This window comes from Amblyomma americanum, chromosome 1, assembly GCF_052857255.1.
Source record: "Amblyomma americanum isolate KBUSLIRL-KWMA chromosome 1, ASM5285725v1, whole genome shotgun sequence".
Lineage (NCBI taxonomy): Eukaryota > Metazoa > Arthropoda > Arachnida > Ixodida > Ixodidae > Amblyomma > Amblyomma americanum.
Genome location: NC_135497.1, coordinates 203,904,332 through 203,929,327, shown reverse-complemented (window position 1 = coordinate 203,929,327; position 24,996 = coordinate 203,904,332). Strand labels below are relative to the sequence as shown.

At 48.6% G+C, this 24,996-nt stretch overlaps 1 protein-coding gene and 1 long non-coding RNA gene across 6 annotated transcripts in view; both read left to right on the top strand.

The window, feature by feature from the left end:
• Window positions 1-11,865, top strand: part of LOC144114513 (RUN and FYVE domain-containing protein 2) — a 72,652-nt gene extending 60,787 nt beyond the window's left edge. For all 5 annotated transcript variants that reach the window (XM_077648309.1, XM_077648307.1, XM_077648308.1 and 2 more), the window contains 5 exons: window positions 5,453-5,539; window positions 7,841-7,970; window positions 8,328-8,422; window positions 9,107-9,233; window positions 11,000-11,865. In XM_077648309.1, the coding sequence (XP_077504435.1) occupies window positions 5,453-5,539; window positions 7,841-7,970; window positions 8,328-8,422; window positions 9,107-9,233; window positions 11,000-11,140 (580 nt within the window). In that variant the 3' untranslated portion in view covers window positions 11,141-11,865. The remainder of the gene's footprint in view (window positions 1-5,452; window positions 5,540-7,840; window positions 7,971-8,327; window positions 8,423-9,106; window positions 9,234-10,999) is intronic.
• A 4,796-nt stretch (window positions 11,866-16,661) lies between these two features.
• Window positions 16,662-23,160, top strand: LOC144114512 (uncharacterized). Its single transcript, XR_013311045.1, has 3 exons — window positions 16,662-16,776; window positions 18,659-18,962; window positions 19,066-23,160. It is a non-coding gene; the product is annotated as an uncharacterized LOC144114512 (long non-coding RNA).
• The last annotated feature ends 1,836 nt before the right edge of the window (window positions 23,161-24,996 follow it).

The window sequence follows — 24,996 nt, the reverse complement described above, 5'->3', positions numbered from 1 at the left end:
GAATTACCGAATGGCAAGGAAATTCAGTCCTTGGACTTGGAGCTCACGTTTCAGAACGACCACGTTTTTTGTACGTGCTCCCGCAGTTCAGCTAAAACCCTTCTTAACTTTATAGTCTCGGCATTGTAAGCTGATTTAAAGATGGTATAGTGTTCCCCTGCTAGCGCTCAGCTGTGCCAAAGACTTGCATTCACCGGATGAACTTCAGTGTTGTCTGTTCGAGTTAAGGCACTTCTCGAGACTCTTCGGCTTTCTGGCGACTGTCATCGCATCGGTTTATTTTGAAAAAAAAAAAATATCTTGGTGTACAACAAAAAAAGTATAGACGCACGTGAGCTCGGCAGAGAAGCGGCTGGCAAACGCGAAAAGACGGAAGTGTCGCCATATGCGCTTCTCCCAGCCAGCTAACAAAAGTGACTTATTGGTACTGCCGTCAAGTCGTTTTTTCAGCCTTGAGTAAGCTGTCTCATATCTAAAAGGCAGGCAACTTTAGAAGGAATGCCTGTGATGTGAAGCGTGCCAATAAGTTCGTTCCCTGTCAGCACGAAATTGTTTACGAGATACCGCTTACGTGCGGCCAAGATATTTGGTCGCTGTTTGAACATATGGTTATGTGAGCACTGTCATCCATTAAAAGTCCCTCCTACATCACGCTTGGCTGTGCACCGTGCTAGCTGAAGGTGTAAGCCGCTTTTTTATAAGGTGAGGGTCCTGTTCCAGCGCACCGATCAAAAAGCAAGGGAGATCACGGATGCTCATTTCATTTGTGAATGACCCCGTGGCAGGCTCATCTTCGTAGTAGTTAATAATAGCGAGGTGGCGTTTCTTGATTCCGCTTGTAAGCGATGTTCTACCTGTTTTTTTTATATTTTACTGCCTAACTCCTCCCTGTCGTGCTCGCGTGTTATATATAGCCAAGTCATTGAACCCCAGGAAAGCGTAGGGGAATAACCATGGGACTTCGTTTCTGATGGGACGAAAATAATGTGCCGTTCTAAATGCCGGCTAAATTAAGCCGTTCACGTTACCGGGAGCAAGAACTGGGAACATAAATATATTGGTTCGACCTTTGAACCATTGGAAAGCATCGACCACGTTCCTCTTATTATTACATGTAGGTGCTGTTAGCTGCATAACACATCGCTGACTTTTTATTTAAAAGGAAATCTGTTGCCAGGTGCTAAAACAGTGCCGTGAAGTGTTGATCTGTTTTGTTTTCACCAGGTTTTCTCTGTCTCCGTCGGCGCGCTGCCCTGTATCATTTTCTGTTCGCCGCGCGCGGCGAGTTATCTTGCTTATGTTCTCGACATGTGTAGATCGAGCAATATCGCGATCATGTGCGGACGATTCGACGACGTACAGGAATGTTCGCCATGATGTGAGCACGTGATCGGAAAAATTCTCGCTCATTTATGAATGGGTCACTGCTGACAGCTCCGGGCACTGACGATCCCCGAGTGCAACTGCTGTTATCTCTGCCGCTGAACTGTTTTTTTTTTATTCTTTGTCGCCACGAGTAGTCCCAGTGAAGAGTTCGCTTGATTTCTCTGGGAGCCTGCCATACTTGTCTTCTTTGCTGTCGCCCTTGACTACCATCACTGCCACGTGACACTATTTTATATCAGGCCGGGACAGTTAACGTTAACGCTAAAAGTAGCCGCATGTTCGTCCCATTGGAACCCATAGGACCTACTAATTGTCTCGCAGAATCCGACCCGGTTAAAGTGCCTTTTGACGAACCAGCAAAAAGCATTTCTTTCAGATGGCAACGCAGCAGCCGTAAGAGACAGTCACGAAAAGATAACTGATTACAGAGATATTGTGACTGTCACGTACCTGACTCAACTCCGGGTGATGTACCGCCTACCACGGTCAGGGTGCAGCGCTGCATGATATCTTTAACTTTCTATTGTTTCGAGCCAGCGCCTGTCAATAGCAAAACGCTATTATATTGGCTACGCCCATGTAAGAAAAGAAATGCTTGTTTGAGAGAAAGTGTGGTCCTGGTTTGATTGCAGGGCTTTTTATGACAAAAAAAAAACGGTATGGTGAACAGCCGAACCCTTTACTGGAAATAGCGACACCGACAGTGCTATTAAACGTCAAAAACACACCCTCTCGCAGCGGGTGTCGGCTGAAATCCAGTCCAGCATTGGCTTCTGACTCCCCACAACGCACGGCGGTGGTCTTTCTGTGAACTCTTCAGCTGAGGTGCCATCGCTGGCTAGTGCTTCCGGTTGACACGCTTCTAGTGCCAGTGAATGGGCCGGCGTTGTTTAGAAAGACTAAAGGGTGCAATTTCCTTCCTGTATTTACTCTACATCGAAACGCGCTACACGATTACGCTGAAAACGTGAGACTTCCATGGCTGATCAGGAATTTGTTGCGGGGAGGGTAGCAAACGTTATAAATTTCAGCCAGTGGGACGAATTCGTCGCTAACTCAGGGAAATTGACCTAGCGGGGAATGCGTGAGGAGGTGCACGTTCTGAAAAAAGAGGTTGAGGAATAGGTGCACGAACCTGGGCCCTTGCAAGGCACGAAGTTAGTTTTACGGGCGCACCGAACACTTCTCTCGTAATGTGCACCAATTTCGTCACTTTCTCCGCATTTCCGCAATCCCCAATATAGACCAGCAGATTAGAGCAACTTGTCTCTCGTTTCATAATGTTCTTTTTTCCTTCCTTGCACGCTGCTAGGAGCGCGTCAAACGGTGTTTAGGCTGGTGAACAGCAGCAGACATGTCCGAGACTCAAGGTCCCCCCAACACGCCTGGTGAACTTTCTGGTGATGAGCGTGACACTTCAAAGAAACCTTATGTGACGAGCTTTTGCAGGGAAACTTGCGGGATGGGTTTAAGTGCGTGCTACTAGCAGATGGTTGAAGAAATCGATTTTGTAGTGTTGCCTGCCGGCTGAAAGAAATGTTACGCTACCCCTCTTTTGTAATAGAACTCGATATATTCTACGTTTTACTTCGTTCTTGTTGCTTTACACTAGCGGGGCTGTGCGGGATCTCCAGCGGAGAGATGGCAAAATTAAAAAAAAAAGATAGTTTGAGGAATGTAAAAAAATGATGGACGATTGAGCATGCGTAGCCCAAACGCGAATTAGGTACGCTAGCGCTTCGGTTTCGAGTCGAGGCTCGGTTCTCAAGCTCAAGCAGGCTTCAGACAAAGATTGGGGGCCTTCGTGCTAGCGCACTAAAACTGGAGGAGGCACTTAAGCTCCGCCTTACGAGCATGACGCGGTAACGTTAATGTGTTAATGCCCGCATATGCGGCATTGGTCATTCTCTACATTCATAGATCGCTGAAAGTCGTCTGACCACTCTTGGCGCAGTGCTGCAGCGATGAAGCGATGCGCCACTGCCCAGCTGCAATGGCAGGTGCTGCCACCGGTAGGGCTTGTGAGACTCAGGTTGCCCTTCCCGAGTAACCTCTCGTGGCTAATCATTAATTGAACTGTCACCTGCCACGGTGGGCAGTTCATTCACATTCCGGTGGGCAGTTTGGGATGACGTCACACGGTCACGAGGCCTAGGTGGCCAACCTAGGCAGCCTGCTGGCAGGTTGCCCACAACCAGGGGTTAGCAAGACAGACAGTGAGGAAATCGCTGAGTGCGGTCTTTAGTACTGACGGGCTGAAAAAAAAAATGCTTGAGTTCTGTTCACTTCAGTTTTGATGTATATTCCTGAGCTTGCAGCGAGAGTTAGAGCAGTGGCGCGTAAAGCTGAGGTGGTCGCGTTTAAGCGCAATGGGATGAAAGTTGTAAAGCAAGTTGGTGTGCTTATTAGGGCTCGTGCTTGAAATCGAAAGGCACAGACACGAAGATCACAAATACAGAAAAGGAAACCTTGCGCAACATGGTCCGTAGTGCCGCATGGACGAGATATCGACATAGCAGTCGCCACCAGGATGAGGTGTGTGGGCACGAAGAACTTGGTCGCGGTTTTTAAACATCGAGCAAACTTAGGTGCGCAGCCGCAGTCTCTACAGTAGACACCCGAGTGGCCCTGGGTAGCCCGGCTGGCGTAACGATCATGTTCAGTTAGCCTGCAATCGGTCCAACAGCCCGTGCGACCAATTTGCATACTTCTAAGCCAAGACGATCTATGCAAGATAGCAAAATCCGGCCGCCCCAAATGAGAGTCGTCGTTCATGCACAAGCCACAGTTGACGCGTCATGCCCCATGTTGAAGGTGCCAGGTTCACACAATTCCGCAGTCCTGCGGAAGAACGTTACCTTTACTTTGCTGTATTTCATACGTGGAGGGGCACTTATACTCTGAATTTACACAAAATTCAGTTATAAGTTAGTGTTTCGCGTTGTTTTGAGCTTGGTACCCATTTCACGGCATGAAAGTTAAGTCGTTAAAGCACGAACTGGGTGCGCGGCCATAGAAACTTCGAATTCACATGCTGCATGGCTGAGCTGGCTTGGTTGGAAACCTGAACGCGCTTTCGGCACGATCACAACCGCGCAGCGCTACGGCATGCATTCCTTACGCGGGAATTATCTGCGTGGAAGCGTGGAGGAAACTGCGGCGTAATTGCCACCCGTAGTTTTTTAAAGTGACTGCGGGAGTTTGTCACACATGCATCCGGAAGATTCAGCTGCTGCGTTTCACTGCACTCGCAGCAGTGTGCTCAGTATTTCGCTGGTTATCGCGAAGTGGTCGGTCTGACCGTTGTGACTTCCCAGCTCTCTTCATGGACATGGTCGCCAAGCTGTTGTATACGAAACAATTCAGCTCGAGCTCTCAGTGCGCATCTTAGAGGTTCGCGGGCTTTGTGCTTGGCTCGGGAATGCGTCAAGCAAGCTACTGTATGGCCTTTTACAGGAATTTGCGGTTCGCGACTGGTTGCGAAATGCTACGTCGACAGTGATTCTCGCAGTTAGGTTAATTTAACCAGATGCACTTGTGTGCCTCTCCCACCCTCCCAGAAGGCGACGTACGGCACAAAGCCGCTTAAATGGCCACCTTTGCTCCATCGCCGGTGCCTAAAGAAACCTGCGTCCTTGCATTGCGAGTCGCATTCCCCGTCGCGTGGTGGAGCTTTTTTGCAGCGGTCCTACCTGGGATGTCAAGGTGCAGGATGAGGCGTACATGATGCAGCTTTGACGCAGGCCTGGAGCAGCAGCCTCTTTGTAGCCATTCTTTCACCTAATTTTGTTTGTGCTGTTCCGGCTAATCGTGATGTGTCAAGCGTGTGTTCGGCTTCCACCAGCACCTGCCGTCTTCTTTGTATTTTATTTTTGTACCTTGAAATAAAAACCCACTGGCCTTGCATGAAACTGCTGCCCCCCCCCTTTTTTTTTTTCCCTTTTGAGCTGCAGTGAATATGACGCGGCATTGGACTGCATCATTTCTTTAGCAGGTGAATGTATCCAGTGTTGTTTTACCCCCGTCCTGGACGGATATTAACCGCTTGTCGAATGATCGTTTTCAGAACGCAGTCGGTAGAAAAACAAAAGCAAGCTTTCGAAGAGACCACCCGTAGCCTAGGACAGCAGCTCATCGACAAAGATCAAAAGAGGTAATTCGTGTGCTTTGTCTTGTAGTGCCTATGTTGCTCCGCGATTGCATTTGAAATGCAGGTTTGGAAATTTCACCTTTTTTTATTTCTGCATCAAGCGACCGTTGTGGCTATATACCCGCAGAAGTAACGCGTGTGCGTTTCTCAGTGTATATCTGGGGCCGTCGCAGAACGGGTGCTTTAGCCAGGAATGATGCCGAGAATAATTGGTCGCTGACATCCGTAATGGCGTTGCCGCCGACATTCTCACACCGACAGCACCGCGGTGAGAGTAAGAGTGGGAGAGCCTATTTTGAGTGCCTCTTGCTTCTTGAGGCACTTGTGTCGCCATTTCGTGCAATGGAGCTTGTGTATTCGTAAGTGATGTTAACGGGAAGGAATAACGTGTCTTGGTATAGCCAACGAGAAAATTGTTCCCACCGGCGGCGGTCAAGCCGAATTTACGGTTATTTCGCCGAAAGAGAGAAGGGTATTATGAGTCGCAGCGAAGATATCCATTCTAGTGTGGTGCTGACAGAGTGCGAGACTGATGCGACCTAATGTCGCAAGCAGAGGCGCGCTTGCATTTTTTCCCAACTTGCGCTCAGTTAACGCTTCACGTTTGTGCCGGTTTTGTAAGTGAATGAATAAGCTAATAAAAAAATTGTAAATCTAAGGTTGCATGTTTAGTTGGGTGCAGCTGCAGACCGCGTAGAATGCCTAACAGTGTTACCATATGCCTGCCTTTCGATCGCGCCAGTAGCATCAATGTTTTTACCATTTCTCGTGGGAACTGTCGTTTTACCCGACGAGCATTCCGCGTGCGACCCAAGCAGATGCTCTACTCGCCATTTACTCCTGTGCAGCTGGTCGCAGCTTTGCATTCATGTCATGCTTGGCCAGTACAAGGCGAGGACCGGTTTAATTCCCCACCAAGGCGCTTGTTTAGCGGTAAACTTTGTGCTACCAGGGTGCATAGACACGCGGGTCTTAAAATTGGAGTGATTGAATAAAGCGTGTTTAGTTACGGCGCTTGCAAAAAGGCTATTTATTTATGTCTCTGTAGAATAACGGCGAGTTAGGTTATTTCCTTCGAACTATGCTACCGCCCATTTTCAAATGTAGATTCTTTCTGTGTGTCGTACCGTAATTCGCGCCGCGGTGGCTCAGTGGTTAGGGCGCTCGGCTACTGATCCGGAGTTCTCGGGTTCGAACCCGACCGCGGCGGCTGCGTTTTTATGGAGGCGAAACGCCAAGGCGCCCGTGTGCTGTGCGATGTCAGTGCGCGTTAAAGATACCCAGGTGGTCGAAATTATTCCGGAGCCCTCCACTACGGCACCTATCCTTCCTTTCTTCTTTCACTCCCTCCTTTATCTCTTCCCTTACGGCGCGGTTCAGGTGTCCGCCGATATCTGTGACAGATACTGCACCATTTCCTTTCCCCCCAAAACCAATTATTATACTGCGCCATTTCCTTTCCCCCAAAACCAGTTATAATAATAATAATAATAATAATAATAATAATAATAATAATAATAATAATAATAATAATAATAATAATAATAATAATAATAATAGGTTTTTTGGGGAAAGGAAATGGTGCAGTATCTGTCTCATATATCGTTGGACACCTGAACCGCGCCTTAAGGGAAGGGATAAAGGAGGGAGTGAAAGAAGAAAGGAAGCAAGAGGTGCCGTATTGGAGGGCTCCGGAATAATTTCGACCACCTGGGGATCTTTAACGTGCACTGACATCGCACAGCACACGGGCGCCTTAGCGTTTTTCCTCCATAAAAACGCAGCCGCCGCGGTCGGGTTCGAACCCGGGAACTCCGGATCAGTAGTCGAGCGCCCTAACCACTGAGCCACCGCGGCTTCATTATTAATTCGAGCAGCCCCATATATGCTTTCATTTCGGGCTTCAGTGACCTTTTTTTTTCCCTCGGAGCATTAATGGACCTTGCCTAAGCAAAAATTTTAAAGCATTTTGCTGTCTTAATGACGTCAAGAGGGGAAGACCTGATCAGCATTCAGCGCCCATAATCTCGTCCGCTTTTAGGTAGAGTACAACCTTTTTAAACAAAGGTTTTCTTCGTAACAGCCTGGCTCTGTTTCTAAGCGTTCGTCCACAGATAAAGCCGGTAGCGGGATACGAACCCAGTACCTCCCTCGCACGGGCCGGATGCTCTATTACTAGGCCGTCGCTGCGGCGTTTCCGTGCAGTGGCTCGACTTCAGGGCTCTGCTGTATAGCTATTTGTCATTCCGGTGCAAAAAGTGGTCAGTTTTACCTGCTTCGTGTTTCTTTCCTCCCCGTGGCCAGGTCGCTGTTGGAGTCTGACCTGAAGATTGAGCGCGAGTGGCGTGTGTCGCTCCAGGCCACCGTGGCCGAACAGCAGGAAGAAGCCATGAAACTGCAGCGGGGCATCGACGCCTACCAGCAGGTGGCCCAGGTCTGCCCCGTATGCCTCGCTGCTGCACGTTTAGCCCTTCCATTGATTTTGCTCGTGCGCTTGCCGTGTGACATGACTCAGTACGACCCTGCCTCTAAGCTTATTTAAGTCCAAAAGGGAATCGAACCTTTCCTTTAAGCATCTCCGAGCACAAGAGAGATGGTTTTTGCAGCTTGCGTTTAACGGTAGCGAGTGTACTTGGTGCTGTCTGTTTTAAAGGTGTCGGCATCGGCTGTCCGCAAGTCAGCCGAAAGGAAGGCGGGTGGTCACGACGGTGTCGTGCATGTGGAACGCTTTTAGGACGCCGATTTAGAAATGCCGGGCTGCAACCGCGGACGCCGCCCTCTTCTTTTTCAGGATCACGAACGGCTGAAAGTGGAGTTCTCAGAGCTGGAAAGAAAATGCGCCGAACACGAGCTCACTTTGGAAGAGCTGGGCTGCCAGCTGAGCGAGTAAGACACCCACAGCGGATCCTTTGAGTTGGGCATTTTGGGCTAAGCAGCGCGTGCCCCGTTTCGAGGGCGCTTTAGTCGCACGCCTGGAGGGAAATTTACTGCCGCGTCAAGTTGGTCGAAAAAACATGTGCATTTTCGGCGGAATTGGAATGTTGTTAGCTCAATACCGCCGCCCGCCGCCGCCGCCGGTCTCTCCTCGCTCGTCCTCAGCCGGCATATGTGTTAACGAGAGTGTTGAGTAACCATTTCTGCGCATAGTACATTTCATTTATTAGCAATTTTCGTTTTTAATTACTATGAGTCATTTTACTTGCTGCAATAGTCACTGTTGTGGCACGCATTTAGACAAGAGTTACTTTAGAGGTCTTGACCAGCTTCTGTGCAGTGATGAGTAATGTTGATGCGTATGTGTAGCTGAGGAGTTCTGCAGTGACCAGCCCGAAGAGGAAAAGCACACAAACTTCTGGCAGTTGAAGAGACTTTGTACGGAAGCTTTTTGTGTAATAGTATAGTCAAACACGGCGTTATTCTTATTGCTCAAGCAGCCTCTGAATTATGTTTATTCTGCAACACATTTTGGACGTGCCATTTTGCGTCATTTTGTGAGTATAAAAGGGTTTCCCAGCATAGCTGTTTTCAAGCCTCACTGACTAGCAAACACATGTACACATGGAAACGCAGGTCCAAGCTGCAAGTGGCCGACCTGAAGGAAAACAACTTGTCCTTGAAGGAAGCTGTCTGGACTAGTGATAAGGACGCCTCCTGCTGCCGGCAGTGTAGCAAGCCGTTCTCTGTTGCCCGAAGGAAGGTGAGCTTATTTTGGTAACTTTGAACGAAAGCGCGTGCTTGTGATACTAGTGGTGTCAGTTTTATTTCTTTCGTCACGTGGTTGTGATCGCTTGTTTCACCTAACGTAGAACTGAATTGACGGCCGAACTTGCAGCGGCGGTTGTAAAGCATGATACCGCAGAACTTTGTCACAAGTTGAGGATCGAGAGATGCCTGACGTTAGCAACCCCAAACTTGGCTATCAGTTCAGTGCTTGGCCGTTTTTCTTATACCGTTGCCAAGAACGGTTCATGAAAAGCTTCTTGTAAGGTCAACAGCCGTGTGGGCTCGTAGCGATGTGTGCGTGAAGAGTAAATATGCGCATTTACGCTTGCTTGCAACGAGTCTTCTTGCTGGTGTGCTTGAGGAGCTTTGGTGGCCGCATTTTGCATTCATGCACCAATTTATTGGATACTTAGCACACACCGTGTTTGCAATGTGGTTTTGGTGCCGTGTGCAGCGACGCCGATCGAGCACTGGCGCGAAGTGATAATTTTGCGGTAACACCACCCCTCACCGTCTATTATGCCCTCAACATCGCAGTGATGGACCAGTTTTCCCCACTGCTGAACACGAATGCCGCTCGCTCGACAGCTAACTACGGGACTTGAGTTTCGTTGTGCGCGAAATACGGAAATAAGGATCCAAAGGTGTTCGAAAGTAGTCCGAAGCCCTCCCCCGCAGCCTTGCTCATTATCCCTGTGCGTTGCTTCGGAACACATTCCGCTTTTCTCTCTTCTAACGCACTCGCATGAATAGACAATTTTAGTATAGCGTTTGCGTTTTTTGCGTACGCAACACGCAGGACGGTTGCGCACGCTAAATCCAAAGCGCGAACGGCGCTTTCAGATGAGCGTTTGCGGACCGTTCCGCAACAGGCGCTCAGTGGACAAACAACTCCCAGGTTCAGCCACGTTTGGGCAAGTACCTAGCGCCACCACACGTCAGAAAAAAAAAACTTCCCTTTCGCTGTACTGCTCTTCAGTTCCAGACCTGTGTGTCAACCAAGAGAACGCTTTCAAACTTTGCACTCTACACTTTTCGACTATCTTTTCATGGAATCGAAATAACTTACTTGCGCAGGTTCACACGATCGTTTCCCGCGTACTGGATCAGCAGCAGCTCAGCTCGTTCGCGCACAGCGCGAACTGCGAACGCCTTAGCCGAATACTCGCTGACAGTCCTTGCGATTTCGGCCCACTTGAGCGGGTTCGCGATTGGGTTGCATTCGCGAACCTCGCGCAGGAGCTCTATGTCGTCCGCCACCGAAAAACGCGCGCGGCTGGTGGCCATGGCCCTCACACGTGTGCGAAACCGAAACTTCTGAGGAAAAAAAGCCATACAAAACTGACACAAACGGCCGTTGCCATGGCGACAGTGTAAACAGTCTTGTTAGGCTTACAGGCTTGAAAATAGACTGCTACCTCAAAATTACCGACAACTTATCACATTTGTGTCCGAGTGAGATAACATGAAGTGGAAGCGAATGCAACCATTTACAGCCAGTTGGGCGCCGAATAACGCAATGACGAGGTATTTTAGAACCGAAGCGGGCAAGCAGGGTGCCGCCATGTTGCCTCCGTAAGCCCCACAAAGACGATACGCTATTTCCAGAAAATTGCGTGCGTACGCTAAACGCAAAGCTTCCTTTAGCGTTCTGCGCATGCGTATTCTACATACGCTATTTTATTGCGTAGGCAAAGGTTTTGCGTACGCTATACTAAACCTGTCTATTTTCTCTTGCAGCACCATTGCCGCAGTTGCGGGGAGATCTTCTGCAACGCCTGTTCGGACAACACGATGCCACTGCCGTCGTCTGCGAAGCCCGTTCGCGTTTGCGACGCCTGTCAGACTGTGCTGCTCCAGCGGTATTCGGCCACCTCTTGAAGCGTCAAGGCCTGGCTGTGGGGCGTGTGCTGCGTCGGTGGTTGTCCTTTTGGGGCAGGTCCCCGACCGGGAATTCATTCCATCTCTGCCTTCTCGTCTTGCGCTGTCCCCTCGGAGTGCGTGCTGATGAATGGCAGGGGCCCGCCAGTTGCTGCGGGCGCTGCCACAGGTACAAACGCGGTCAAAGTCGGCCGCTGGGGCGTCCGTGTGTGTCTTTGCCGGCGAATGAAACACGGGCTGGGGCGTGGCGTTCGGGGTGCGACGTCGCGCTCGACTCAGCTTCTTTTATGCCGCTATGGCTCCTAAAACGCAGCCGTGCTGCTGCAGCGAACAGGAGTTTGACGCACACTCTCAAACGCTGTGCGGGGGGCCTCGTGCTAAGCGTTACTGGGGAAGGTTGTTGTTCGGTAGAGGTTGCAGAGCGAAACGCTGAGGTGTCGGTAACCCTATATTTCATATGTAACCCAACACAACCAATTTGGAAGCTGCATCGCGGTGCGCGAGTTTTGGGACGACGTGAGAAATATATGCAGCACCATACCGTCGACACCTGCAGAGTTACGAACCATTTACACATATGCTATTATTTTGCTCGTAGGCTGTGTGTGGGACCTCCTTTTGGAGGATGAAGTAATCAGGCCATCGTCGCTGCCTTTACAGACCTGTTGGTTTTTAAGGAGTTTTCAATGAACTGTTATTGCGAATAAAAGACCTTTCATTTGTGAGTGTTTGTCTGTGTGTTGGTTGAAGTAAAGATCGCGATTCTTCTTCGCCACCTCACTGCTTAGAGGTGCACGTTTATTTGGCGTTGGACGTGAAGCAGACAGCCAGACGAACTGGACTTTTACAAAACTTCAGAAATGGTACAGAAGAAACAGCAGCTTCACACTTAGCTACTCACGCTGACACAATTAGTAGCACTCGGGCTCAACGCTCGCTCTTAGCTTTCCGAAAGCAAGGGCCTGTCTACTACCTTCGACGAACCGCAACGCAATTGAAGAGCGTGTTGCATGCTGTTATGCGGTTCGGAAGGACCGCATAACAGCATGCAACATGCTCTTGAAAAACGATCTCCGAAAATTTTTCCTCAACCGTGTTAGTTGCGGCGTGGGAATTCACCTTTGTCTACAGATTTTCATAACATTTAGGCGATAGTGAATTTGAGCTTTGAAATTCTTCCTTTACGTTCATTCGCTGCTTTCCGGCCACAGATTCTCAAAAAAGTTTTTTTTTACTGCCGTTTAACGCGAATTTCTGGTTCCTTTCGTCATCTTTGACCCCTAGGCTCTGATCCTTTCAGAAATCGGCACAAAAAAGGTGAGGCCGGAATACAGGTGGGAGGCACAAGTGTTTGATGCTGGTCATGCTGGCATCACATATCGGTGTATACTGTGTACGGCGTCATTGTAGCAAAACATGTCTTATCTGTTCAGACCTACCACACACTGCACATGAGTCAGCATCTTGGCCCACCCACGTACTTATGATTACCATAAAAAAAAAATAGTTTTCAACAACAATGGGCATATTTCTTTTCATATCTGCGCGTTCTGAGGCACTTTCGATTTGCTTCTAACAGTAGGGCACTAGAATTATCGTAAATCAATTCCTTTCTGGTTTAGTAGAAGTAGTTGTTTATTATTAGAAAAATACAAAAAGAAAGGAAAAGATGTTGCCGGCCCTGGCAATTACTAATATCTTAAACACCAGAGCTGCGGCCGGTGGAAATAAAGGGACAGGGAGAGAGGATAGCAAGAAGTACAAGGGGGGGGGGGGGGGGCAATAGCGAGAAAGGACAGGGGAAAGCTTTATACACTGATCCGGAGTTCCCGGATCCGAACCCGACCGCGGCGGCTGCGTTTTTATGGAGGAAAAACGCTAAGGCGCCCTTGTGCTGTGCGATGTCAGTGCACGTTAAAGATCCCCAGGTGGTCGAAATTATTCCGGAGGCCTCCACTACGGCACCTATCTTCCTTTCCTCTCACTCTTTCCTTTATCCCTTCCCTTACGGCGCGGTTCAGGTGTCCAACGATATATGAGACAGATACTGCGCCATTTTCCTTTCCACAAAAACCAATTATGATTATTCTGCATTGGTCCACAGTTGTCTCTTTTGTCGTCGAATTTATCACGTACACATCCGCTGCCTGTATGACCTGTCGTTGAACGCTTCTTGTAACACAGTTCTGGTTTCCCGCATGTTTATTCGTTAGTTCTCTAGTTCTTTTCCTTGACTGTGAGTAATGCTCTTTCTGTACAAATACCTGTCCTTCCTCTTTTCGTCTTTCTTCCTCAGCCGTGCTTCATACAAGATTTCACTCTGCACTTCTCGCACTTCAATGTCCAGTCCATGTCTCCCTGCACTGCCTCATTCGCGGTTTTCCCCTGCGAGCCTTATGCTGATATATAATTTCTCCGCTGTTCTATTTAACTTCTAAGTTTTATATGCACTTCTGAGCTTGTGCGCTATACGGCATTCCTAGATGTAAGTCCTGGCGTCGTTACTCCTTTCAAGGTCATCATGGTCACCGAGCCATCTACGTCCACTGGAATATAATGGCCACTCCCACTGACCTCCACTCAGCCTTACCATGCATCAGCTGCGGCTACCCAGGTCCCCCAAAATTCTAATTTCATCTGGCCATTTGAAACCAGAACGCTGCAAATTCAGTGCGTGGGCCGCGTGGGTGGAGCTTGTCGCATTGTGCCACTTTCCCGCGGAGATGCGCCGGGCGTACGGGACTGCTGGGAGCGAAACCGCTGGCACCCGTCGGCTAGCCCGCTGCGTGTTTCCGGCGCGGAATGTTCGAAGGACTTAAGTTGGGGAACTGGAAAGAGTGGAAGCCTTTCAGGCGGATATCTGGGGGTAGGGGAGGCTTGTTATGGAGCTCGGCTGTCGTAGCAGTTTAGATGGCTAGTGCGCCTATGGGGGGCTTGTTAGGCTGCAGAATGTGCGGCCGCGCAGTTGTCGTCGGTTACCGGGGGTGGCGCTGCTGCACGACCTTGGCCACCTTTTCGGAGTCTGATGCGCCCGCTTCTAGGCGGAAGGAGCTCCACATACAGCTTCTGTTCAAAGTCAGCCCTGCCTGCCGCATTAGTGCTGCGCTCAAGCTAACGTGCAGTAAACAAAAGACGACGCCCCCAACATTTTTATCTCGCCAACGTACAAAAATTCCTCCGGGCGATGCCCTCCCCCTTTACCAAAATACTGACCCACTTGACCTCCTGATAGCGCCACGAGGCATCACTCGGTAAGTGCGCGTGATCTGAACGGGCTTGAGCCCTGAATCATGCATGTCCATCTTGCTCATGTACAGGCGCGGACAGAAGTAAACGGAGCGCGCCGCACAAGAATGAACTGCGTGTCAGCGCCCGCCGCCTAGCCGAACCAGACGAAAGCTCGATATCGCAACGCGCATGTGCAGGCCCTCTTCCGGCGCGACCCTCTCAATGCTGCGCTTGCCTCGCATTCGTCCGGCGTCTATGTCGTGCTGATGATCATCATGATCGGATGATCGCGCTCTGTGTAGCTAGCGAACATTTCGGAATACACAGACCGCTGTCTTAATAAGGCAAATTGCGTGGGGACGGCTACCTTTAATCCGCTTCGTGTGAGACAGCTGGGGGCGCGTTTGCGCCGCAAATAACCCGCGTGTTTAGAACTTTTGCTGCCGCTGGGACTCTTCTGCGTCTCGCTCGCAACCAAATGCGCCCGAAACACTAGGCGTTCTACCGCAGTTTTGGGTTAATTTTCTACGGTTACCAGAGATGATTCGCCTTGTCCCTGCCAGGCGCCGACGCAGCGCTAGTGCATGCACCCTGCCTGTCTCCCCCGAAGCAAACTGTCCCTATACTGGATACTGTTCTTATCACCACCGAGACAGTGCGCTGCGTATCGCGCTATCATGTGCGGACCAGAGCTCATGGTAATCACTTTGCGTGCACCTTCGGATCTTAGGATGACTACAAGCACCCGCTTCCTCATCCAGGTGAACGCCGCGGCAGTAGTGCGTCACTTTTGCATGCCCCACGTGCGAAATTCGGCATTTATAAATACCCATGTGCGCCCACTAATCAGAGTATGAGCCACGACAGAACCCGGCAAGCGATCCAAACTCTTCTGTGTGAGCTGTATTAATTCACTGCTTCCGGTTACATATAGACATTGGTCTGTTTGACAATAGAGACATGGCAACTCAACAGCTGTATCCAGCCCATTTGGAAGCAGTCACTATCCTTGAGAAGCTGGATCGCGCTGCAAAAAGCGCCAAGAGCGGCGGTTTCGTCTTATTTTAAGCTGACCTCCTAGGCGAGGTTCCAAATGCAGGAGCAATGTGCTGCAGGACAGACACACAGGGCGCATGCTTTGCCGCTCCATCGGTTCATAGTAGGAGCAAGCCGAAATTAACGGAAACTATTAAAAGAACATGAAACTGCGGTGGTGGATCGAGTGTTTTGAGTATATTTGGTCTATAGCGAGACGGAAATGAATCTCAGAGGCAACTAAAGTTCGAAGGACGCGCGCTATTTGCGATGGAAACGCGTCTACAGCTGCCTCAGATGAAAGGGCATAATGGTAGCGTTGCCCCCGCGGGATTTGTGGCATCAAGGCACTGGTCTGTGCGTTACGAAATGCCCGCTCGCTACTAAGGGCGCAACCATCTGACCATAATCATCATCAGCAAGACATACACGCCGGCCGAATGCGAGGCAAGCGGAGCAATGAGAGGGTTGCGCCGGTAGGGGGCCTGCATATGCGCGTCGCAATTTTGAGCTTATGTGTGGTTTGGCTAGGCGGCGCTGACAAGCAGTTCTTTCTTGTGCGGCGCGATCCGTTTACTTCTGTCCGCGCCTGTACACAGATGCCCGGCCGATTCTTTTAACAGCATCACATAGGTGTCGAATAAACGGCCATACAGCGGCCTGTGACGAATTGAGGTGGTGGAGCGGACCATAATAAGCACATGCGTGCGAACTTCATTCCGTTTTTTTTTCTGCTTCGCTTTGTCGCAGAGCGCTTTAGGGCCGTTTATTTGACACCCTCTTGATGCTGTTACAAAACTGGCCTGGTGTCCGTAATGCTGGTCGAGAGACTGCAGCGTCGCCTGAGGGATTTTTAGGGCGCCACAGCGGCGCAGCCTCGGGCCACCTACGAAACTTATTTTAGAGATGTGTACATGCAAGAGGGGCACTGCTGATTAGATGCAAGGAATCGCAATATCGCGAGGGCAGCTTTCACGCGTCATCACCTGAATCGAAACGGCAGTAGATGAGGCACGATGCTGCAGCCTATTTGCGGTGGCACACGAAAGGGGGGCATATTACAGATGCCATATGCTTTTGGCTTCCTGTATATGATGATATAAGAGCACCCGCAATCTTTTTTTCTTTCTCCATGGTCGCATACCATTGCATTTGCCCCATAGAACTATTACGTTTGCTGTCGGTGCCGCTTTTTCTGTATCGGGGACAGGTGACAGAAAGATAACAGGCTATAGATAAGACATGCATTGCAACCGCACGAGAACAATCAAATCGCCAGCAGTTGTGCAGAGTGCTGATCGACGCACTTCGCTCAATGGCTGCGTGACGAACGTCGAAGGGCATAGCTCTCACTGGTGTAGCTGTTATCCACGGTAAGCGAGCGTGGTTTTGCTTGGCTGCTAACCAAAAGCATGTCGACAGAAAACCTGAGAAGCAGTGATTGCCCCGCGTTTTTTACTTAGAAATTATTTGTAGCATTAGTTTCCAGAAACGGTGCTGTTTGATTTATGTCACGCTGAAAGGACTCAAAAGAAACGATTAAATGTGACAGATTCTGAAGACGACGCACAAGAGAACAGGGACAAAGAAGGCGCATAAAGACAACGGGACCGGCGTCTCCTTTGACTTCTTTGTCCCCGCTCTCTTTTCCCAGCATTCAGTATCCTATGCAATAATGGACAGACTGACCCGAACAGAGGTACGAAATGATTGAGGCAATCGCATTAATGACTGTACCGGCTCTTCTGTCCTCGGACATCGCAGCTGGCTGGCTAAATGAGGAGAAGCGCACTCTCGTGTGAAGAGATAATGTAGTCGGCAATTTGGAGCATGGCGTCACCTCGCAACTGCCGTGCATCAATCAGCACCCTGACGACAGCTTCGATCACAGCGTCTCCACATGCGGAGCATCATATTTGGCCGCGGTCTTGGTCACTGTTGAGAGGTAATGCGTCGCGAATGGCTCCAATTTACATTTAGAACCTTCTGCGACAAGACCCGTGGTAAACCCTGAACGTAAACACGCGAAACGAACGCACAAAATTGTTTTCAGGATGAATTCCTGCGCGTTTTACGCCAGCAGCGGTGAGTGAGTGTTTTCGTGTGCTTGTTTTGGAAGCATGGGCGCTTTAAAAGGCCTTCTGCTTATGTGTTCCCATGACAACTTTTCAGGGCATAAATTAGTCAAAACGCGAGTAATGATACCACGGAAACAGTGGTGAGACACGATTCTTACACGTAAGGACCCCCTCGGAGGGTGGGAATCTTTTCCGTTAAATCTGTTCTATAGGTACGTCCCTTGAGGAGATGTGAAAACTTGCAGAATTTCCTCCTGCTGAATAATTATTCATGACTGAAGCCGATAAGGTCCCCAGGAAGCTCGAGAAAAGGACACACATTTGCATATTTTGTGCATATTCTGACCACGCTGCGTTCTAAAGTGCGCCGGTGCTAAGGTACCGTGGCTGACCGTGCAGACGATATACAAATTTGATTTGGTTTGGTCACCGTTACCGCTTGATCGCAGAAAATTTAAAAGAATTTTCAGGATCATACCGATAGAGCAAGTATCTTCGCAGATTTATGGCGCAATGAAGAGAATTTCGATGTATGACGTGCTAATTTAGTACTACAGATCAATTAGTGTCAACAATTTGGGAGACGGTGAAAATTTTTGTTGCAGTAGAATCTGGTTAATTCGAGGATAAAGTTTATTCCAATACTCTCTTTGGCCCCGTCAACACCCCGCATAATAATTGCGCATAATTCGCAATAAAGATCCTACATTTGTACTGCATGTAATTAGGACGAATTGTCGATGCCATTCGAGTTCGAATTATTGAGATCCGGCTGCATAAACATGTCGTTAATGAGAAACTCACCATAAGTTTGTTTTAACAATTTTCGACCCACCTCCCCCCCCCCCCAAAATTTTTTTTCACTTAATATAGTTCTCGTTTTTGAAGTCATAATATTTAAATAAGAATAAAATGTCCGTGTGCTTGGTGTTGTTGATTTTTGCAGAAATTTTGCCATCGTTAGTGGCTTTCAAGCTTTGCACAAAATATTCAAGCTTGGTGGAAGGGCGAGTGTTGGGCGGATCGAGGTGCTGTAGTCACTGACATTCCTCTTCGAGCGACTAATGTACTGCGACGCTGTCTTGTAAATATAGTTTGCGGACATAAATTGAATACTTGATTGAATAATTGAATAAAGTGAATACTTGATTACTACTTCACTCGAATTTTCTTACAGGATTGCAAATACCGTGGCATCATCCTAGAGCCAACGGAACAGGAGCTGCTGTCGCCATGAGTGAACGTTGCGACTGGCCCTTTTTGAACAACGATAAAAGCATAGAGTTCTTGCGCTCTTATGGCCGCGTGATGTTCATCACCCGTGGCTTGCCGGGATCAGGAAAATCTGGTATCGCAGAGGCTGTAAAAGAGACTTACCCGAGTTGCAAAATTATACGCGCTGACCAAATGTTTGTCGGTTTCGGAGCCGTCGAGAAAACTCCAGAAACAACGATTGAGTCCCACCTTCGATGTCAGGAGAAGTGAGTATGGAAAGATTTCTACTCTGGGAATGATATTTACCTGTGAAAGACTCGACCGCCACATCACGTATTCATTCCCGGCGTATACTTTGTTTCTTGCCAGCGACTGCGGAACCGAGCTTCGCGAGAAGAATATGTAGCACGTCTGCAAAGAACTCCTCGGAAGTGTTTTCTAGGCGCTTCAATGTGGACCTGACATAAAAACTGCGCGGTTTTTTTTTACTTACAAATTTTATCGCTCTGAGAAGTTCATTTCCCTTGTTGTCATGGCGGGTGACGATGCTTCGCGTCTGATCGTCGGGCCTTGTCAGTTGTCGGCTTCTTCAATATATTAGTTGTTGCACCCTTACCATGCAGCCCTTAGGTCGATTGAGGTAACGATTTTTTTCATTCTTTTTTTTTCGCCGAGCACATTGCTACGAGGACTGACCGACTGACCCGTGCTCACTAGAACCAGCCCGTACTGGCCGCGAATCACGAGATAAATTAATGGAAAGATTGATTACATAATGTATCATCTTAGTTTTATTTTTATGATGTTCTGTTTTCTTGCTTCAATTAGCGCTATATTTGATGCTGTCAAATGTACAGTGCCTACCCACGTATTATTGTATAAACAATACTTCCGTACATATTCATCGAAGAAAGATCGAAGCGTCAGCCGCCAGAGATACAGGAGGCCTGCTGAACGGTCACTTATTGCAAGTCCTAATCTTGCAGGTAAACTTTCAGTGGTCATACTGCTTCAGAAGGAGGCGGTAAATCTATTTTGAAATATATTACCGGTATATTACAGGTATATTCACCTGTGGGACAGAAAACTGGAGGCTAACGAAAAGGGTTCAGCTTAAAGGGACTATGCAATAAATTAATTGAGATAACGTAAAGCAGACGAGAGATAGGCATTCGATCACTTGTCACCCCAGTGCAAAAATTTTCGAGCTAGCATCAATAACAGCGAAGATACAGACGATTAAAAATTGCGCTCCTCCTCTCCCCCCTCAACTCGTACACGAGGAGCACCAGAAAAAATAAAGAGAACAGCTCTGGGACTGGGCCCCGCCTATGAATAAGTCATCCGCTGACGTTTATTCTGCAACTTCCGGTTGTCGCTCCTAGCCCCCCAGCAGCAGCGTCGGCGGCGTGGCGGCATCTCTCCGGTCTCTTCGCCTTCCTGGATTGCGGCGCGCGTCGGGTTTCTGTGCTTGTCATCTGTGGTAATTAGCAGTAATAAACCCGGACCTCGAGGTGCGACTGCTCGCTTTTACGGCCGCGCTGGGCATCGAGCCCTATGCGTGCGCACTAAGAGCCGTGCGAGTGGCTCCGGAACTCCCGATGGAAGGAGGGGGCACAGGAAAATTGAAACCATATGCGCGAAGGCAATGCCCTGGCTCGCATGCCCGAGTGGGTCGCGCGGCGGCACGAGCAGACGATTTTCACGGCTACCGGAAGTGTGCCCGTGACGTCGTGGCTGCCGTGGCTCCAGCGAATGAGAGCGTGTGGTGGCCTGGCGACGTCATGGTACAGTGACGTCTTTGTTCCACGATTTTAGTTCTAAAATCGTTCACTACGAGTACACCAATCGGCCCGCGAATTTTGAAAAACACGGTTTTTAAAAGTTCATAATAAATTGACGGCTCAGTTCTGAAGACTCATACTTGGTGTGAATGCTTAGCATCATTTCTAAGCATTGAAAACATTTACAAGTCACTTTTTATTCGTTGCATAGTCCCTTTAAGGACAACGCAGCGAGCTATGGGAACAAAATAAAATAGGCGTAACGATAAGATCGGAAGCGGGCAGACTGGGTGAGGGAACAAACGAGTGTTAATGACATCCTAGTCAAAATCAAGAGGAAGAAATGGGCTTGGGCAGGGCATGTAATGCGAAGGCAAGATAACCGCTGGTCCTTAAGGGTAACGGAGTGGATTCCAAGAGAAGGTAAGCGTAGCAGGGGGCGGCAGAAGGTTAGGTGGGCGGATGAGATTAAGAAGTTTGCGGGCATAAGGTGGCCGCAGCTGACTAAGGACAAGGTTAATTGGAGAAACATTTGCGAGAGGCCTTTACCCTGCAGTGGTCGTAGTCAGGCTGATGATGATAATGATTGTTTTATTTTATGCTTTTGGCTGAGTATGAGAATTTTTATCGGTTCTTAATCGTTCGGGAATTTTCACAACTTCCTTACTTTAAATATACAGGGCTCACATTTTTCTTATCAACCCTGCAAACCCGTCGTAAAAAAGTTACAAACTTCCAGGATTTACTTATCACATTTGTGATCCCTTCATTGCAAAAGAAACAGGAATTTTATGAAGAAAATTAATATTACAACATAACTACTTTAGTTAATTTAATGATTTCTGATAGCTCAAGGACGATGAATCTGCGCGTAAATACGCAGGCTGGCACAGAAAATCAATAGCAGAGGTGGGCAAATGCCCTCATTTTCACCTTTGCCCACTCACCCTCACTTTTGAATCCATGGCCCTCCCTCACCCTCGCCCGCATTTTGAAAGTTACCCCACTCTCTCTCACCCTCACCTTCACTTCGAAAAATGTGCATGCACTCCCTCGCCCTTACATTGCCGGCCCTCCCCTCACCCTCCCCTCGCTAACAGTTGGTTTAAAGCTAGAATTATTTTTGTAGTTGGCAACTTCTGGCGGTATTACTGAGTAATTAACATATAAGACAAGCCCTCATGGCATTATTGGACGAGAGGCTAGATGCTTATATTCTTGTGTGTGCCCGTGTACGTGTGTGTATGGGTTGTTTGAGCTAATACGTGCGTCAAAACCTAGACAGCTAGGAGTTGAGCCCAAAGATAACACTCTGCCTTTACTTCTGGCGCGCACTTCGTGCATACGCGTGCCCCTGCACTCATAACATTTCATTGTTATCTACTTGCACTGCTAAAATGAGTCAGCGTGTTGTTGTGTCTGTGTACAAAAACTAGTGTACGCCACAATATTTAGCAAACAATGCAACAGCGTTTACCACGGCAATTACAATAGGTGCAAAGCACAGAATAGACTCATAACAAGGAAAGTTTGTAGGTCGCTTAATTATCATTACCCGATGACATTGCGATAGCACTGGGTCTTCTGAATTTCACTGCTTCTAATCGCCCGCCATTTAGCACGGTTTGTTGCATGCTCGCCTGATGACGCTTCCACGCGCACGGATGGAGAGATAATGAAGACCACGCTTTCAAACTACAGCGCGAGAGACTGGCAGTTTAACACGCGTGAACGCGGGTACATGACAAAGGCGACGACATTGCAAGTACAGCTCGAGAGCTCGGCAGTTCATACAGGCAGGATGTTAAGATTTCTCCCAACTGATCGTTCATCTGAAGGAACTGTATGAACCAACCGACTTTAAATCGGAGTGGCATTCCCTCTTGGTGATGTGCTCAGCCTTACCTCGCGTCTAGTACTCTGCTGCTCTGTCTTTTTGTGATATGTTTCGTGGCGTTTCCTATAAGCTTTGTAAATAATTTAGTTAACTTAAATAGAATGTACTTTCAATGTAACAAAACATTATACTTAAAAGAGCGGTGGCGATGCAGTAGTGGTCTGCGGCCAGCGGAACTGATTTTTAAAAAAAGCGCCGCCGCGGGTTCGGATCTCGCTCTCCCAGCTATGAAGTTTTTTTTTCATTTATTTAGTGTCTTCCCCCAGTGCGATGCCGGGTTTCCGCTGCAGTAAGGCTCTTGGGCTGTCGCTTAAAATAAAACATTATTCAGGACACTCAAAAATAAAACGGGTCGCTAAAATGCAGCATTCGGGTTGAATAATGATAATCACTAACTCCCCGAGTCTGCAGCGAACGATTCCTGTGGTGGTCATTTTAGTGCCCTAGCGCTTCCACTCCGTCGAAAACCAGTTGTATGTCTGTTCGAAGCCTGCTTCTGGATCGTGGGACACCTTGGTTACATGACGTTGTGACGTCATCACAAGCTGCCCACCGGATTGCGAGCAGACTGCCCACCGTGACAGCTCTATTAATGATTAGTTGCGAGGAATTCCTCAGGAGCAACATGGGTCTCATAAGCCCCACCGATGGCAAGATCTGCCACCGCAAGGCATGTGTCGCGTAGTTTGACCGCTGTACCTCTGCGCCAGGAGCGGAATCAGGATTCCCATGGATATGTCAACGCAGAGAATTGACTAATTCTACCGCAGTACAACTCTAAAATAAAACACACACACACACACACACACACACACACACACACACACACACACACACACACACACACACACACACACACACACACACACACACACACACACACACACACACACACACACACACACACACACACACACACACACACACACACACACACACACACACACACACACACACACACACACACACACACACACACACACACACACACACACACACACACACACACACACACACACACACACACACACACACACACACACACACACACACACACACACACACACACAGACACACACACACACACACACACACACACACACACACACACACACACACACACACACACACACACACACACACACACACACACACACACACACACACACACACACAACACACACACACACACACACACACACACACACACACACACACACACACACACACACACACACACACACACACACACACACACACACACACACACACACACACACACACACACACACACACACACACACACACACACACACACACACACACACACACACACACACACACACACACACACACACACACACACACACACACACACACACACACACACACACACACACACACACACACACACACACACACACACACACACACACACACACACACACACACACACACACACACACACACACACACGCACACACACACACACGCACACACGCAGCACGCACGCACGCACGCACGCACGCACGCACGCACATCAACCGAAATAAGCCAGTTCACCGGGTCAAGCAAAAGAATAGAAATTCAAGATAAACCATGCAAAACCAAGGCCAATGGTGCTAGCGCACGATAATTCGTGGTTAACCCCAAGCTGAACTGCCCGTAATTTTTTCGCTTGCACGTCTACGCATTACCTAAGCGCTGAGTGTCAATTCCCTGTCATGCCTGCAAGAAATTTGGTTCATAAAATCAGGCGCGTGATTACGTGGTCACACGGCTCACCAAGGACAAGAAATAAACAAAGAGATGTTCCTGTTATTTGGAGAGCAGCACAACTTTTTCTTTTCTAGAACATCGTACAATGGAAGGCGGAGCGAGCGATGATTCAGACCAAGGTGGTCAAGGCGCTGCTTTATTTCCATGATAAGACTACAGTCGTTGACTTTGCCCACCACAGTGCGGCACCGCTTTCCTATACCGCAATTCCAGCTCAAAAAGAAACATACGACTGCACTGAAGTACTAACAGTGTGAATGAAAAACTTGCACACCAACGCCGCCAACAGGCTTTGCTTTGATAATGGAATTTCCTAGAAGTATTTTTGCGCTGCAGCGAGTTCTGTGAAACCTCTCTAAGCTGAAATCGAACTGCGTTCTTGGAAACAAGGCTTAAGACTTGGAATTCAACACTTACTAGGTATAATTTCTACATGATTTACCTACACTGTGATCATCTGACAGACTCAGGGCTGATAATGAAAATGCAATGCGGGTACCACGATTCCCGTTGGACCGGCGGCCCATCCAGTGCCTCCCTTGTTAGCGCACTATACAGGGTCCCTTCACCTAAAACTTTACACAATTTATAAAAATAGGCTTTTTAGTTATAAGATCGCTTTTTTCGGCATAGCATTGTCAGCGGTGTAGTACATCGCGGCGACGAAGGTGTGCGGCTTTCCGCCTTTCGCGTTCGCCCTCGTGCACCTCCAGACTGCAGAAACTACGTCTTTACCGGGAAGCTTCACCCTAAGAACCAGAGCTTTAAAACGAGAATTCATAGCGGGATGCGCAGAAAAAAACGTTAGCCGGAGTACGGATCGAGCCATCAACCTCGCCC